Below are 17,048 nucleotides of genomic sequence, written 5' to 3'. Positions count from 1 at the left end.
TAGGACCTACATCAAGATTGGCAGACAATTGTACATTTTAGGTCTTAAATGAAAAGATGCTGTTTAAAACATATACACAAGGTCTGACAATTAAGTTCATGAACTCATCCTAGAAAAAGTGCTACATACCTTATTGCTGAATATCACTACAGTCACCTTAGAAGTACTCCCCTTGGGAAGCTATGCACCGACACCAGTGCCTAGTCCACCCTTCAAAGCAATTTTGGAACTTTTTCTGGAATGGCCATCAGAGCCGTTGTCCTATTACCCTAATGTCCTGAATGTCATCAAAATGTCTTCCTTTCAGTATTTCCTTTATCTTCAGGTAAAGAAAGAAATCACTGGGGGCCAGATCAGGTGAGTAGGGAGGGTGTTCCAAAACAGTTAGTTATTTACTGGCGAAAAACTCCCTCACAGACAGTGAGCTGGTGCATTGATGTGATGCAAGAGCCATGAATTGGTGGTGAAAAGTTCAGGTCGTCTAACTTTTTCACGCAGCCTTTTTAGCACTTCCAAATAGTAAACGTGGTTAACTGTCAGTCCAATTGGTCCAAATTCATAATGAATAATCCCTCTGATATCAAAAAAGATTAGCAACATTGTTACAATTTCACAAATTTAATTGCTCGACCTCGTCTTATACAACAGATCCTTTTTGATTATCCTTTATATTAACTAACTGATTAACTGATCCCTACTCTCCTGAACACAGTAGGAAAGAAATTGTACTATACTAGGAATCAGAACATTTCTCTGGCTGGATTTTGGCTGATCTATTTAAAATGATCTCCATGTACCAAGTGAATGTTCTTATGACCTTGGTGTTTTTTCTTCAAGGCAAATCTTCGTATATTCAGTAGGAGGAAGTCCTCAATGGACAGGCTGTCACTATCTCCTACCTCTTCTCATCCCAAATAAGATTAATCAGTATCAGAATTTAAAGAAGTTTTTCTTACGACAAGCTCTTGAGTGAGTGGAACTCACTGAAGAGCTTTTCACACACTGAATTTCTGGAGAGTACTCCACCTCTCCAAAAAAAAGTGTGAAATTACCTTACTGTAGTTCTTTCCTCTTGCTTCTCTGCCATCTGCTTTTGTGAAGATGAAGCACTGTAATTTAGCAAGATCCAGTTTAATAGATTCATAAAGGTTAAATTCAAAGAAATAAAGACTTCTCAAAATCCAATAAGAAAATAAACAACCCAATTTAAGAAATGGCCAAAATATTTGAACAGAGACTCGACTGAAAAAATATACAGATGACAAATAAGTTCAACAGTCATTAGAAAAATGCAAACTAAACCACAATGAGATACCACTACACATCTATTAAAATGTCTAAAAATAAAAAGATTGATCATGCCAACCTTTGTCAAGGATGCACAAGAACTAGAACTGTCATACTGATGGTAGAAATGTCAAATGGTACATCCACTCTGAGAAACAGTTTTTTAAAATATTAAATATTTTGAATCCCCCAGCCATTGCACTCCTAGGTATTTATCCAAAATAAATGAAAGCATATGTTCACTGTGCACAAATGTTCATAGCAGCGTCCTTCTATTAGCCAAAATCTGTAAACAATCCAATTGTCTATCAACAGGCGAATTGAATAAACGAATCATGGTATATTCATACAGTAGAATACTATTCAGCAACAAAAAGAAAAGTACTATTGATATATGCAATAATATGGATGAATCCCAAAATAATTGCAGAGTGAAAGAAGCCACATTAAAAAAAAAGTACAAAATCTATCATTGCATTTACATAAAATTTGCAAAAATGTAGCTGGTCTTTAGTGACAAAGTAGATCAGTGTTTGCCTCAGGACAGGGAGAGGAGTGTTGGAGACCAACAGGGAAACATTACAGTAAGAAAACTTCTGGGTGACGAATGATATGTTCTCTATCGGGATTGTGTTCATGATTTCAAATTCTGTGTGTTGTATGGCAGTTACTCTTCAACAAAATGGAAAATTTCAAACAAAGCTTAGTGTTCATCTATTTTAAATCTCATTTTATAGATTTAAAAAATAGAGTTTTGTTTAAGTCATTGAGAAAGCCAAAGATTAATTTTGGTAATGTGAAGTTTTGGCTTTGGGTTTGAAGTGACCTAGAATAGCAAGAAATGGAATATGCTACGTAATTTGTAAATAGGTAAGCCCAGGAGATTCCAGGAGATTGTTACAGATTTTTCCCTTATGCAATAAGATAAATGCAGAGAGTAGAAACAAACTGACATGAAGAATAAAATGTTTACACTAAGAGGATAGATGCATTCCTACTTCATAATAAATTTCTCACTATTATACCTTGCTTTGCTCTACAGAACTTGAGGTAGCTTATAATGACAGCACATAGAATAGGAAGAATAGCCAAATAGGAAGAGTGAGAAGCCGGGGTTATAAATCAGACTAGAATGTCAAGGCCAAACGTAACCCTTAAAAACTTCCCCTATTCTCTGGCCCTCATTTTCCATAGTTCTTCATGAACTTCCTCTGAAACTTAAGACTTTCAAGCTAGAATCCTTTGTGGAATCCTAAGTAGATTCCACAAATTAGTAAGATGTTTTTCTTTGGTCAGATAAGGTTAGAAATAAAATTTGCTGTATTCTCTTCTTGGAGGGTCACAATACAGTATAATATATAAAGTCTGGAAGTCATATGTGTGAAAACCTTATTTCACAAGTATTTCTCAAATTCTTTTGACTTTGAAACACTTTTGGGGAATACTTCTTTATAACCAACTCTGAGAAGTAGCATCCTGGAGAACATACTTTGTGAAATAGTCTTATTTAATAAATGAAGGAACCAAGACACCCCTCTGTTAACCTCCAAAGCAGGTTAAATGTTTTCTAGTTAATGGCAGGGTTGGAACTCAAACTTGGAACTTTTTGTATTTTATCTTGCTGTCTTTTTCCCATGCCATTTATCATTGTTATTCGTGTTCAGTCCAAATCAGTTTATCAGGTGAAGCCAAGAGTGTCTCATTTAAAGAAATGTCTTAAAGAATTTTGCATTTTTTTACTTGACTCCTTCCGATAGCCATTGTTGCTTACTTTTCTATATAATTATTGATTACCTACAATGTACAATTCTGTGGGTGGTTCTTATTTTAATCTGAGGGAAACTATTTACACCCTGATTATATGAATGCTAAAGCACCTTAAAAATAACATACATTTTAAGATGCTATGTAAATGAACTTGATTTTACTACAGTGCCTTATAGAGTACTTTATACTTCACACATATTGTATGATCAAATATAGCATCATCAGATCATAATCCTAAACTGAAGAATCTGAACACATGATATGGTTTGTGTTTTTTTTTCATTTTAAAGGAAGAACAAACTTTTTTGTGCACTTATGTCGGGTAATTTAACATAATAGATATGTTCCCCCATTCTGCAGAGGAAAATGAATCTCAGAGGTACTGAATACTTGGCTTAAATCCAACTGCTAGAGCCTGAAGTTGAACTTTGGCTTTTGACTTTTAAGTCCCGTGCTCCACCATATCCACCAGAAATTCATTGAGAATGGTTCTGGTCTTTTGTAATCTCTTTGGAGCAACCATAGAATCAGAAGTAATTTAAACAAAAGAATAACGGGAAGTAGGGAACCCCAATTGTCTTATTAAAATATTTGATCATTCAATATGCTTCGTTCACTTAAAAAATATTCAGTGAGTCTGGTCTGTTATGTCCATGAATGCTTAAATAGGCAATGAAAATTTAGTGGTCAACTTTTAAATTAAGTTTCATAAAACAAGTACACTTTTTAAAACAATGGATTGTTTTTTTTAAATGTCAATTATGTTGAAGTATTGATAAGTACCTCAAGAATCAAATTTCATGCCAGGATTTCATACTGACTGTGATAGCAAACATTAATATACACAAACAAATATATATATATATGTATATGTATATGTATATGTATACACATATATATGCACGTATATATATATACACACACACAAATATATGTATATATATATAAAATGTATTCATTTTAAATGTTAGACTTGTATATGTATATTTTGAAACGTGCAAAATCATCTCTAAATTCTTTTCTTTTGAGTCATTTTATATAATACCTATGAAGAAGTAAGTGAAAGATAATTATTCAAAGCTACACTAAATTTCACAAGATTTTGCAACAGACACTCTATTAAATGTGACCCTTCTTTTGTTTTCCATTATATGCATGCCTTTTTTGGATTTTGTTTTTTTTAAATAGAGTTTATTTTTTAGAGCAGTTTTACTTTTGCAGAAAAATGTGTGAAAAGTACAGAGAATTTCCATATACCCCCTTACTCACCCACCCCCAGTTTCCCTATTATTAACATCTTGCATTAGTGTGGTACTTTTGTTAAAATTGGTAAGCCAATATTAATATATTAGTAACTAAAATAAATGGAATGCTGTTGTTTTCATTAGGGTTCTAATAGTTTTCATTAGGGTTCACTCTTTGTGTTATATACATTCCATGGGTTTTGACAAATGTGTAAAGACATGTATCCATATTACAGTGTCATACAGAATCGTTTCACTGTCCTAAGAATCACCTGTGCCCCATCTGCATTCCTATTTCCCTTCCTCCGAATCCCTGACAACCACTGATCTTTTTACTGTCTCCACAGTATTGTCTCTCCGGAATGTCATAGAGTCAGAATAATATAGTGTTTAGCCTTTTTAGATTGGCTCTTTTCACTTAATAATGTGTATTTAAGATCCATCCATGTCTTTTCATGGCTTGATAGCTCACTTCTTTGTATTGCTGGCTAATATTCCATTGTCTGGATGTACCTAAGTTTGTTTATCCATTCAGCTATAGAAGGATATGTTGGTTGCTTCCAAATTTTTGGTAGTAAGGACTAAAGGTGCTATAAATATTCCTGTGAAGGTTTTTGGGTGGATATTAGTTTTCAACTGTGTTGGCTAAATACCAAAGAGGGTGATTGCTGAATCATATGGTAATAGTATGTTTAGATTTGTAGCAAACTGCCAGCTGCCAAAGTGTCTTCCAACGTAGCTGTACCATTGCAGTCCCACCAGGAATGAACGCAAGTTCCCGTTGCTCCACATCCTTGCTAGCCTTTGGTGGTGTCTGTGTTGGATTTCAGCTATTCTAATAGGTGCGTATAGGTATCTCGTTGTTTTAGTTTGCAAATCTCTAATGACATATGATGTGGAGCATCTTCTCATATGCTTACTTGCCATCTGAATCTTCTTTGGTGAGATGTCTATTCAGGTCTTTGGCCCATTTTTTTAAATCGGGTTATTGTTGAGTTTTAAGAGTTCTTTGTATTTTTCTGGAACTACAAAAGACACATCTGTGTCTTTCACAAATATTTTCTCCCCATCTATGGCTAGTCTTATTCTCTTGACAATGTCTTTCACAGAACAGAAGCTTTTAATTTTAATTAAATCCAGTTTATTGATTATTTTTTTCATGGATTGTGCCTTTGGTGTTGTATCTAAAAAGTCATCACTATTCCCAAGGTCATCTAAATTTTCTCTTAAGTTATCTTCTAGGAGTTTTATAGTTTTGCATTTTACATTTAAGTTTATCATCCAGTTTTAGTTAATTTTTGTGAAAGTTGTAGGGTCTGTCTAGATATAGATATATAAATATATATTTGCATGTAGATGTCCAGTTGTTCCAACACCATTTTTTGAAAAGTCTGTCTTTTCTCCATTGAATTGCATTTCCTTTCCTGTCAAAGATATTTGACTTTATTTGTGTGGGTCAATTTCTGCATTCTTTCTCCTCCGTTGATATATTTGTCTACTTTTTGGCCAGTACCACATGATCTTAATTACTGTAGCTTTATTCTAAGTCTTAAAAATCAGGTATTGTCAGTCTTCCTTTTCTTTTTCCTCTTTGTATATTATGTTGGCTGTTCTGGGTATTTCATATCTCCATATATACCTTAGAATCAGTTTGTCAGTATCCACAAAATAAATTGTTGGGATTTTGATTGAATTGAATCTGAAGATCAAGTTGGGAAGAACTGACATCTTGACAATATTGAGTGTTCTGCTTGTGAACATGGAATGTCTCCATTTATTTATTCCGTGATTTCTCTCATCAGAAATTTGTTGTTTTTTTTCATATAGATTTTGTACATATTTTGTTAGATTTATAACTATTTCATTTATTTATGTTTTGAGTACTAATGGAAATAGTATTGTTCTTTTCATTTTATTGTTCATAGCTTAGTATATTGGAAAACAGTTGACTTTTATATATTAACCTTGCATTCTGCAACTTTGTTGTAATTATTAGTTTCTGGAGCTTTTTATTGTTTCTTTGGGGTTTTCTATATAGACAAGCATGTCTTCTGTGAACAAAGACAGTTTTTTCTTTTTTTTTTTTCATGCTATATTCTGTTTATTTCCTTTTCTTGTCTTACTGCATTAGCTATGGTGTTCATGAAAAATGTGAAAAGTCCTTAACCTTTTTCCTGATGTAGCCTTCAGCTTTTGTATATTAAGCTTGTATCTTGTAAGCTTGCAATAGTAGTTTATTAGTTCCAGAAATTTTGTGTTGTTTCTTTGGAATTTCCTACATTTACAATTGTGTCTTCTGCAAACAAAGACAGTTTTATTTCTTCATTCCCAATGTGTATACCTTTTATTTTGTTTTATGTTTATTGTGTTAGTGAGGGCTTCCAGTATAATGTTGAATAGGAGTGTAAGAGGGGGCATCCTTGCTTTGTTCCTGATCTTAGCAGAAAAGCATCTAATTTCTCATTTGCATTCTATTTTCAGGTAGACATTATAGAGAATTGGTATAATTCCTTCCTTAAATGCTTGTTAGACTTCACTAGTCAGCCCATCTAGATCTGATGCTTTCTGTTTTACAAAATTATTCATTATTGATAAATTTCTTTAATAAGTATAGGCCCATTCAAATTATGTTTCTCCTTTAGTGAGATTGTGTAGATTGTGTCTTTCAAGGAGTTGGTTTATGATATCATGGAACCAGTAGTGATGGCCCCTCTTTGACTTCCGATACTAGTTATTTGTGTTCCCTCCTTTTTTAATTAACCTAGCTAGAGATTTATCAATTTTATTGATCTTTTCAAAGAACCAGCTCATGGTTCCAGTGATTTTTTTTCTCTGTATTGATTTCTTATTTTTAATTTCATTGATTTCTGCTCTGATTTTTATTATTTCTTTTCTTCTGCTTACTTTGGATTTAATTTGCTCTTCTTTTCCTGGGTGTATCTTTTAGGAGTTCAACACATTGGTAGTATAAATTAAAACTAAATGCTTCTGAGAGTCATGGTAAAATAAAACTTATAATAGTTAACAAGTGCCATGTAAACCTCTATTTTTCCCCAAAAATACAGATAAAGCAGTTTTTCGGTATTTGCTTTTAATAAGGTTGCTAATATTTGTATTTTTAATATTTGTCATCTATAAAGACCACTTTATGTACATTCTAAATTTTTTATTACATAGATCATTGTAGTCAGAATTTAAATATTTTTTTAGTAGGAGTCAATATATAGGATAAATTTATAGATTAAAGTTGTTTCCTTATTCTAAAATAGGTTTGAGGCAATTTCCTTAAATAGCACATATGACAAAAATAATGAAAGAGAAACTCAGAATAGTTGCTATATAATTGTAATGGTAATTCTCAAATTTGGCCTTGAAGTTTCTGTCAACCAAGATTTAAAAAGAGAGAGAGTGGTGATTACGTTTAAAAAAAAGCACAAAAAACAAACTTCTTATCAGAAAGGAGAGTTTGGTTTTTAATTTTAAGTAAAATGTTCCTTAGCATTATTTTACAAAAGACACTGCTCATGTCAGGCATTATCTAAAGTAAACTAAGTGATGTGGTGATGCAGTATTTTAATATCAGTTACAGTCATGGATTTCATATGGCAACGTTAATGAAAGTCAAAGGTATAATATTAAAATATAATTAAATGAGGGCAGTTTTATAAGTTACCAAGATAGTAAGGTCTAAGTTTATAGACTTTCAGTATCTAAAGTGGAAAGAATTAAAGAATTGCACATTCGGTAATACATTATCACTTTTTTCAGTTGGGCTTTTGATAAGGAATTAGATAGGAGAGAAGTTGAGGTTACACATTCTGATTTGGGCCTAGAATGCTAGAAGTTCAGTGGTTTTGGTTGAGAGAAAACTGCGTATATTTGGAAATGAGATAACCAAATAGTAAGGTTGATAGTCTGTTGTAGAAGTTAAAAATCCTAACCAGGTTTCGTACCAGTGCACTGTTCCATCTCCTCACAGAAGTGAGGTCGAGGTATAAGGATGAATTTTATTCAGGATTTCTAAGTCACTCTGACGTATGAGCAAGTGCCCCAAAGTAAATATTTTTAGCCACCTGTGTTATAGAACACCTTCAAATATAATTTCATGGATCATCTGGGGTTTTTGTGCAACATAATTTTTCATGTTGGCAGACCCATTCAAACCCACCAGTATAAAATGCAACAAAATTCACACCAAAATAACTGAAAGTATATTAACATGCTATTTTGTTATAAAAAGCAACTGAGTTTTGGAGAATTCTATTCATCTTGCAGGGCACAAGGCATTCAATAATAACAAGTAGTTGTAAGAAGTTTATACTCTAGTGATATAATACACACCACAGACTATTATAATACAGCATATGGGTGCTGCCCACCTGGAGGATGTAATATACATATACAGCCCTGACCAAAAATGATGGGAACTAAACATATGAGGCAAAACGAAATGACAAGAAAGGCTAGGGTATAAATGATCTTCAACTTAGGTATAGGTTATATCCTAAAGGTATAGTTCTAAGTTCATTTTAGCCTAGGATGTACTTTCCTGTAGATATTGTGTGATAGGTCCCTGTCCTGCAAACCCTATATTTAAATTCATAATGTGGAATATTCCTAATATTGTGTTGCAACAGAGAAGGGTTTATCATCATCCCCTCTCACTCCATGAGAAGTAGGGGGAGAGGATATTTGGATTCTTCATAGTAAAAAGAAGTATAACTCATATGTTCTTGCCTTTACTTTCACTGCTGACTAGCATTAGGGGATGGAATTGGGGCTTGGAAAAGAGGGAAGGCCAAGAAATACAACTGCAGTATTGACTCAATCATTGACTGAGGTGAAAAATGAGAGTTGTAGCTAACAGTGAGTAGGGAGTCCCAGAATGGTGGTGTCTATAGCTAGAATGGAAAGAGGAACAGTAAAGAGAAGGAAAAATAGCCCTCAGTTGTTAAAAGAGAATTCATTTATGTCTGGTGTGGGTCATAGGACAAACGTTCCTCGGTAGTGATTTTCAAAAGGCAAAATTTGTATTACTGCAGTTGATCCTTGTACAACTTGAGGGTTAGGGGCACCGTCCATCCCGAGTCAAAATCAAAAATAACATTTTCGGTCCGTGGTTGGTTGAATCCATGGATGTGACACCCGGGAGTATGGAGGGCCAACTGTATACTTATTGAAAAAACTCTGCGTATAAGTGGACCCACACAATCAAACCCCTGTTGTTCAAAGGTCAACTGTACTTGTACATTCCAGATGACTTAAGAATTTTCTGTTATTGTAAGGGAAGGGACAGCTGGTTTTTAAGAGTACTGCTTTTGTTCTTTTCAAACTCAGTAAGCTGTCACCAGTCAAAAAAAACTGTATGTGTGTGTGTGTATATATATATTAAATGTTAATTTGATATAAATGTTGGGACAGTATACTGAAGAGTGAAAAATGTCAGCCTGATTGTCCACTGATAACTTTGAAATTTGGAGAAAAACACTAGAATTAAAAAAAAAAAATAAGAATACCCCTTAGAAAGCTCTTCTACAAGGATTTTTTTGAGAAATTCATTGCTCTCAGAATTTATATTCACTAGATATAATTTATATTCCATGCATAGTCCTTTGGGATTTTTATAAAATTTCCTTCTTATTGGTTTATTCTTGATATTTATTGAAGCTACCAGAAATCTGTTTATCTTGACTTTGTTACTTTGTTTTATATTTTTAATTTGTTTTCCATGTAGCTCTTGTTATCCAATTTGTATTATCCTTTGAAATCACACGGTATACAAATAATCTTTGGGATCACAGAAGTTGTTTCTCTTAGTATTATCCCTTATTTCAAGAAATTGAGACAGGATCTATAGATATTGTGTCTCTAGCCAAAATACCCTTTTGCCACAAATATATAAATTATGTGTATTACCAAAAATAACAAAATATGTACTAATTGACAAATATACTTTCTTTCATAAAGCATGTACAAAGGAAGCAATAAATTGTACTTGAGGAAAATGTAATTTTCCCTACTCTTTGTCTGTGGTGTACATTGGAGTCTGACCTGGATTTGAGTCTCAACTCTCTACTACTTCTACTCTGGTAACCTTGAATAAATCTATGTTTCTGTGTGTCCATTTCTTCATCTTTAAAAGAGGACTAATAATTTCTAGGTCATAGTGTTATTTGGAGAATTAAAATGAGATAATCTAAGTAGTTTTAAAACAGTGTTCTCTGATACCCTAGAGCTCTGTAGAAACATTTAATGGGTCACTTGTATCTATTTTATGTTTAGGGTTCTTCAGAAGATTTGGTTTGAGAAAGAGGGTCCTGAGGGTCTCTATTTAAAAACATTTGAAAGCCATAGCTATAAGTAAAGTGCCTTGTACATAATAGTTGCTGAACAGATACTAGTTCTCTTGTGCAGGTTAGAAAATCTCTACTCCTTTCCCTCCTTCACGGGACTCCCTCCCAATCTGCATATTGAAATGCTAAATTACTTTTGTTTAACTGCTTTATTGAGGTATAATTCACATACCATGTAATTCAGCTATTTAAAATGTACAATTTAGTGTTTTTTAGTATATTCACAGAGTTGTGCAACCACACCCATAATGTAATTTTAGAACATTTTCATCACCTCCAAAAGAAACTCCCTACCCACTAGCAATCAAACTAAGCTGCTTTTGGATTTTGTTTCCATTGCTTCTTAGAAGTTAAAGTGTAAGTTAATACATCAAGAAGAACAAAATGAATTTAATGTCTGTACCTACATAAATCAGGAAATACCTACATAAATCAGTAAAGACTTGATTAGATTCCATTATGGCATTTAGCATACTTAATTTTATATATTAAATCACTAAAGACTTGGTTCTTTACATTCTTCACTTCTAGAAGTTCATTAACCTACTTTCATGACTCAAAGATGACTGCTTGATCTGTATATGTCCTGCTCTTAGCTTAGAAATTGGACAAATACTTTTTCAAGTACTTGTTATGAGCCAGGTGCTACATTAGACTCTTAGAGTGAAGCGATGAATCAGACACATGCTAGGGAGTTTACATATTTAGAAGGGTAGCATGTAAACAAAAGAGAGTAATACAGTGTGATGATTGTTATTATGGAGAGGTGTGTAAAGTGCTGTTGGTACACATGTAAGAGAGTAATAAGTTCTTCCAGCCAAGAAGGAGACTGGGGGAGGGGCACGGAGGGGAAAGAACAGAGACTGAAGAAAGAGTTGCAAAGAAGCTGGTCCCACTTGAAAAAGTAGAATTCACCAGGCAGGTGATGGAGGAGGAATAAATTCTAAAAAAGCTAAGACTATCCCGGGTCTAAGCCTAGAGGATTAAAACCATACACAATGTTTAATGAAAAGTCAGTGAATTATAGAGGGAACTGATCGTAGTGTATTATGGTAAAACCGAAAAGGTTGGCTGGAGTATGTTGTGAGAGCCTGAAAGTCAGCTTCACACCTTGTTTTATCACATCCTACCCGCCTCCATTTCTGGCTTCAGTCTAGAGAATTAGCCTTTCCCAATCTAATAGTCACGGTAACATAGTTTGTACTGCCATCACCTGGTTCCTCAGGAGTTGTCTTGGACTTGTTTCACTACTTTGCTTTCCATAGCCATTCTCATGTTAATTATTAAGTATCTGTCTCTTCTTTTCCACTTCCATGGTCTCTTTCCTAGGATCACTTTTGTGTTTCTTTCATCCATTTTTAATATTCTATTTTTCCATTCCTTGGATTTTACCTCATCTGTTTTGGTATTCAAAGTAGATTTATACAGGAGCTAAAATAGCTCCTATCATAGAGAGTCTGAAGACGACGAAGGGCCAAACAGTTTCTAAAAAGGAAAACTCTTATTGTTTATTATAATCTTATTAAGAGTTCAGTGATAAGGAAGTTCTCCATGTACTGATGTGGGATATATTGTTGAGTGAAAGCAGAGGACAGAAGAACATAGTACATTACATTTTGTGTCAGGAAATGGAGGGATATTAGGATATAGACCCTATTTGCTTCTGTTTGCATAGAGAAACTGAAAAACTATAGAAGAAATAAAGTAAATATCCATAGGAATAGGGGGCGAAGGGGTGGAAGAGGATGGGGTGAGGACAGGCCTCAATGCATACCTTTTTATGTTGTTTGGATTTTTGAACTGAATATTTCATCTATTTAAAACTCTGGCCTTGGTGCCATTGCGGGGGTGGAGGTGGGGGTGGGGGTGGGGGGGAGAGCGGGATTGAGAGATGCTGACTGATTCCCTTTTGCCTCATGTATAAAATCACTCCTTAGTCTACCTTTCAGATTTCTCCAGTCTGATTATGCCTTTGTATGATCCCTTTAATTCAAATGAACTCTTACCTCTCCATATCTCCAAATTACTTTCAAAACTCAACTCAAAATGCATCACTTCCTCCTCTACAATTGGTTACCTATTTCATTCTGTCATCTTAGCTTAATATATTTATATGCTATATTTATATTTTGGTTCTTTGTTGATATCTCTAAGTATTGTAATTTATTTCATAAATGGTTACTCTTCCCCTTTAGATTGTTAACACCTTCAATAAAAAGCATGTTCTTTCTTCCGTATTATCTGAAGCATAATTTAATAGCTACTTGGTAATAATACTTTTTATTTACTTTAGAGGATCCTAACATGTTATTTTAATTTGGATAATTTTAATCAACAGATTTTAAATTAGAAAAGATGTTATATAGAAAGGCTAAGTTTGACTACTTTTTCATTATCTAAAACTTCAAAGTATTAAGTGAGAATATTAATGAGGAAAAGTTTTATTTAAAAACTATTGATAATAATTAGGGTCACTTTCTGTCCAGTTTAGGTGAAAATATGTGAATTTGTGCACTACAACCAGAACATAACCATTAATTTGCATGGAATACATGTTATTTGTATGCTAGTTACTAATTCATACAACAATTGAGATTTGCGTGATTTTTATCTTTGCTAATATAAGTGTGACATGCAGTATTAATTTTGAACTTATAAGTCAAATACAGTAAACAGAATAGTCAGTCTTGTTTTTTACATTAAGTGCATGATCAAAAGTAAAAAACTTAAAAATAAATTCTATTAGGAAATGAACATTTGTTTTTAAAATTGATCATAGAAAATAGAAACTTGTAAGCTGAGAGACTCTTAGTATGTTTTTATTACTTGAGGTATTCTAATCTAATATTTATTTTGACACAGGCAAGAAAACTAGATGTATATTTTGAATATGAAGAAAAAATAATGAGCAAGACTACTCTGGATAAATCTCTTCTAGATATAATATCAGACCCTGATGGTATGTACCATAAATTTGAGATTAATGTAAGTTTCACATCTGATGAATCCAGTATTTTCAATTTGAGTAAAATCTGAATAGAATTATTGTTTTTCTGACAATCTATGCTAATATTGAGAAAATTAAATGAGCTATTTTCTGTTAAGTTTGTAGCACAGCAGTTCGAAAAATGGAAAAATGATTTGCATTTTGTTTCATTGAACTTTTCTTTGATGATATTTAAGCACTTTATATATTCAGTTGTTTAAAATGATACATCTGAAGCTCAATTTCTGCTGGTTCCAGGAAGATTTGAAGATAGGAAGATTTGAAGATATAATGTTCAAAGAGGTGTCTCTAAGTGATACACTTTCTAATTACTTTGGTTTAACACTAAAGAATTTCCAAAAAAGAAGTATCTAAAACTGAATTCAATTTTAAACACTTAGGGAATTCACTTTTAAAGAAACTCTTTAGTTAATCCTTTTATACTTTATATTTGTCTAAATATTTGTATATGCCATCTTCTTAAAACTATTCATACTTGGAAAATGTAATCTAATTATTACTTTCAGTTATAATGATCGTGGGATCTACATAGGGTTTTCACTTCTAAAAATCTCTAAACTTTAGAGACTTATTGATCATTTCAGAATAGTTTTCAGTTCAAATCTCAGCTCTTTTTCCAAAATGAATAAAAAACACATAAGCCCTATTCATCTTATATTTTGTACACAAGCTCTTCAGCTGAATGATGTTTGATTTTGAGTTCGAGTTTTGATACGAGCTTTAGACTTTATTTCAAATTGGAAAGTAATAAAAAAGATCCACATTATTTGTAATTAAAGGTTCTGTTCATTAAAAACTTCTGAGAAGCTATAAGTATTGCTCATACTTTTAAAAAAGCTAGATTTGTGGTGAGAACATAGAATTTTAAAGGTGTTTGCATTTTACAATGAAAAAAATGCAAAATATATATGTCCATTTACAGTAACTTTTGAGTAAAGTTAAAGCAAATAAGTGTACTTATGAAGAGGCAAACAGAACCTTTCTTTTTCCTTTCCCCTTACTTTCTCAACCACTTTATTTTTTAATGATGTTAAGTAAGGCAGAGCAAAGCAGGCATTTATGCGAACTCAAAGTCTGGTGTCACTTCACCCAGAACAAGAAGTTGGAACCTGAGCGGAATGAGACAGGCATCCAGGTGGGGTAGTGGGAGGGTTGGTGATCAGTCATGAGGTGTTGAAGTCAAAGTGATGTGAACAGCGTGTCCACATGTGGAAACTTGAGCACGGGGGTAAGCGTTCTAACAAATTGCTGAACGGGAGCAACCCAGACTCAGCCCACATGGGGAGAGAAATATGGCCAGGGGTCTGGGTAAGCCCATTGTAGGGCATCAGAGGCCAAGTGGAGTGAGAAAGCTTCCCTGCAGGCAAGGGGATGGCAGCAAAGACTGGATACTTGTTACATACAGGGGACTGGTTAAATCAGTAAATATATCATGATATAAAAGGATCCTGGTTTCCCATTGTTAGAGAAGAAAGTTATAAACATGGAAAGGGAGAAAACTAGAATAACCCCTGTAATGTTGGATTGGAATTGGAAGTATTAGTGTGGATTTAGTGTTTTCACTATATATTTGTCAATTAGAGACAAAGGAGAGAGCAGTTACAGTAGCAACTTATGTGTAACAAGAGGATCCCGGTTGTAGCTATCTAGGCTCTAGAGTACTTGCAGTTATAAAGGATACATTTTTACAATTTCTGTTTGGTTCCCCTATGATGAATGTCATTGTAACGTCTACAACCCTTACCATGGTATGACTCTTAAAAACCTTAGCAGAAGTTGGGGGGCATTTATTAACACTGTAAAATGTTTCTCCTTGAAGAAGAATGGGAACGGTTCCTTGTTTAAGCAGAATAAGGGCCTACTATTAGAAAAGGCTATCCTAGATGCTAAGGATATTAAAGGCAACAGCAGGGACCCACGGGCCCCTTAAACTCGCTTTCTCTCCTTTCTTAGGAGCCATGGTCCCAAGAGCCTAGAGCTAGGGTTTCCAGGTGGGAATTCCCACCTGTTCTCAGGAATTTATTTCACTTTTCCGTTACCGAATCCTGAGAAAAGTTGGTCGGGAAATCGGAAAAACCAGCTCCTTGAACCCAGGTGGTTGGTAGTATCGGCCGTCACTTTGTGGAAACGATTCATCATGGAGAACAGAATACAGTTCATATCTCGGGATTCGGGAACAGGAAAGCAAAAAAAATTCCTGAGAACGGGCGGGGATTCCCGCCTGGAAACCCTACCTAGAGCAAGCCCTACTGCTTTTTCTGTCTTTTTCCTCTAGCTGCTTAATCACAGTTGCAGGAAATGCACAATGGAGCAGAGTGGCTAAAGCCAAAGCTTTTTAGCTGGAGCACCAGAAAGAGAGAGCCAAGGGAACTGGGAAATATACCAGGGAGATTCCAGAGAGGAAGGAGCTTTGGAAAGCAACCCAATAAAGTTGTTTATGAATTCCTGGGTTCACCCCTGAACTGCACATATGTGAATCTGATCCTAAACAGCATTGCAAAGACTGAGGTGAAGCGCTAGACGACCTCTCAGTTCCCATATTGGCCACCCGGCAGTGAGATGGGTCCCAGTAGCACTGCAAAAGGTTTTGAAAGTAGAGCCAGTGATGGAGCCACAACCCACAGGAAGGTGGGAGGAACTTTGGCCTGAACCCGACCAGGCTAATTATCTGCTAAAACAAATATATATACAAAGGTTATATATATATATATATATAACCTTTGTCCTAGGATTTAAACAAGAGCCTGAATCTCAGAACCTAATATTCAAAATGTCCAAGATATAATATTTATTTGTAAACATGACAACTTTGGAGAACTGATCACTGGTCTTTATTTGCATTCTTTGTCATCTGTAGGGAGTCAGGATAATTTGAGAATGGGTTTTTAGATTCTAAATCATACCAAAAAATCAATAATTTATCAGTCATGTTTTGAAAAAAATTATCCTAGTTTTTATTCTATAATAAAATATAACAATTCTGAGTTCTTAAATATTAGGACACAATTTGAAGTGAGAGTGCATATTATTTGTTGAGGAGTGAAACAGTTAACCTATGACCTTTATCACTGTGCACCAAAGTACACCCAGTAGCATAGGGGAGAATAAATGAGTTTCTCTGGACAGTTTTGGGCTTTGGGTATTAGGAGTAGTAACTCAAAGCACCTACTGCAAGCAAGAAATTTCTTTGAAATATTATGTGTTATCTTAAAATTGTATTTTATCTGAAAATACATTCTATGTAATACAGCAGTGTTTGTTTTAGTACAAATATATTATTTTCTCAAATCTTATGTATTAGGTTGGTGCAAAAGTAATTGCGCTTTAAAGGGTTGAAAATAATTGCAAAAACTGCAATTACTTTTGTACCAACCTAAAACTATACCCTTC

General features: G+C 34.0%; 1 protein-coding gene across 1 annotated transcript in view; it reads left to right on the top strand.

The window, feature by feature from the left end:
- SCFD1 (sec1 family domain containing 1) overlaps positions 1-17,048 on the top strand; it is a 96,026-nt gene that overhangs the window by 43,347 nt on the left and 35,631 nt on the right. The window contains exon 15 of the mRNA XM_019754524.3: positions 13,514-13,610. Within this exon, the coding sequence (XP_019610083.3) occupies positions 13,514-13,610 (97 nt within the window). The remainder of the gene's footprint in view (positions 1-13,513; positions 13,611-17,048) is intronic.

Source organism: Rhinolophus sinicus, chromosome 3 (assembly GCF_057876585.1).
Source record: "Rhinolophus sinicus isolate RSI-liver-muscle chromosome 3, RSI-T2T, whole genome shotgun sequence".
Lineage (NCBI taxonomy): Eukaryota > Metazoa > Chordata > Mammalia > Chiroptera > Rhinolophidae > Rhinolophus > Rhinolophus sinicus.
This window is presented reverse-complemented; position numbering and strand designations above follow the sequence as displayed.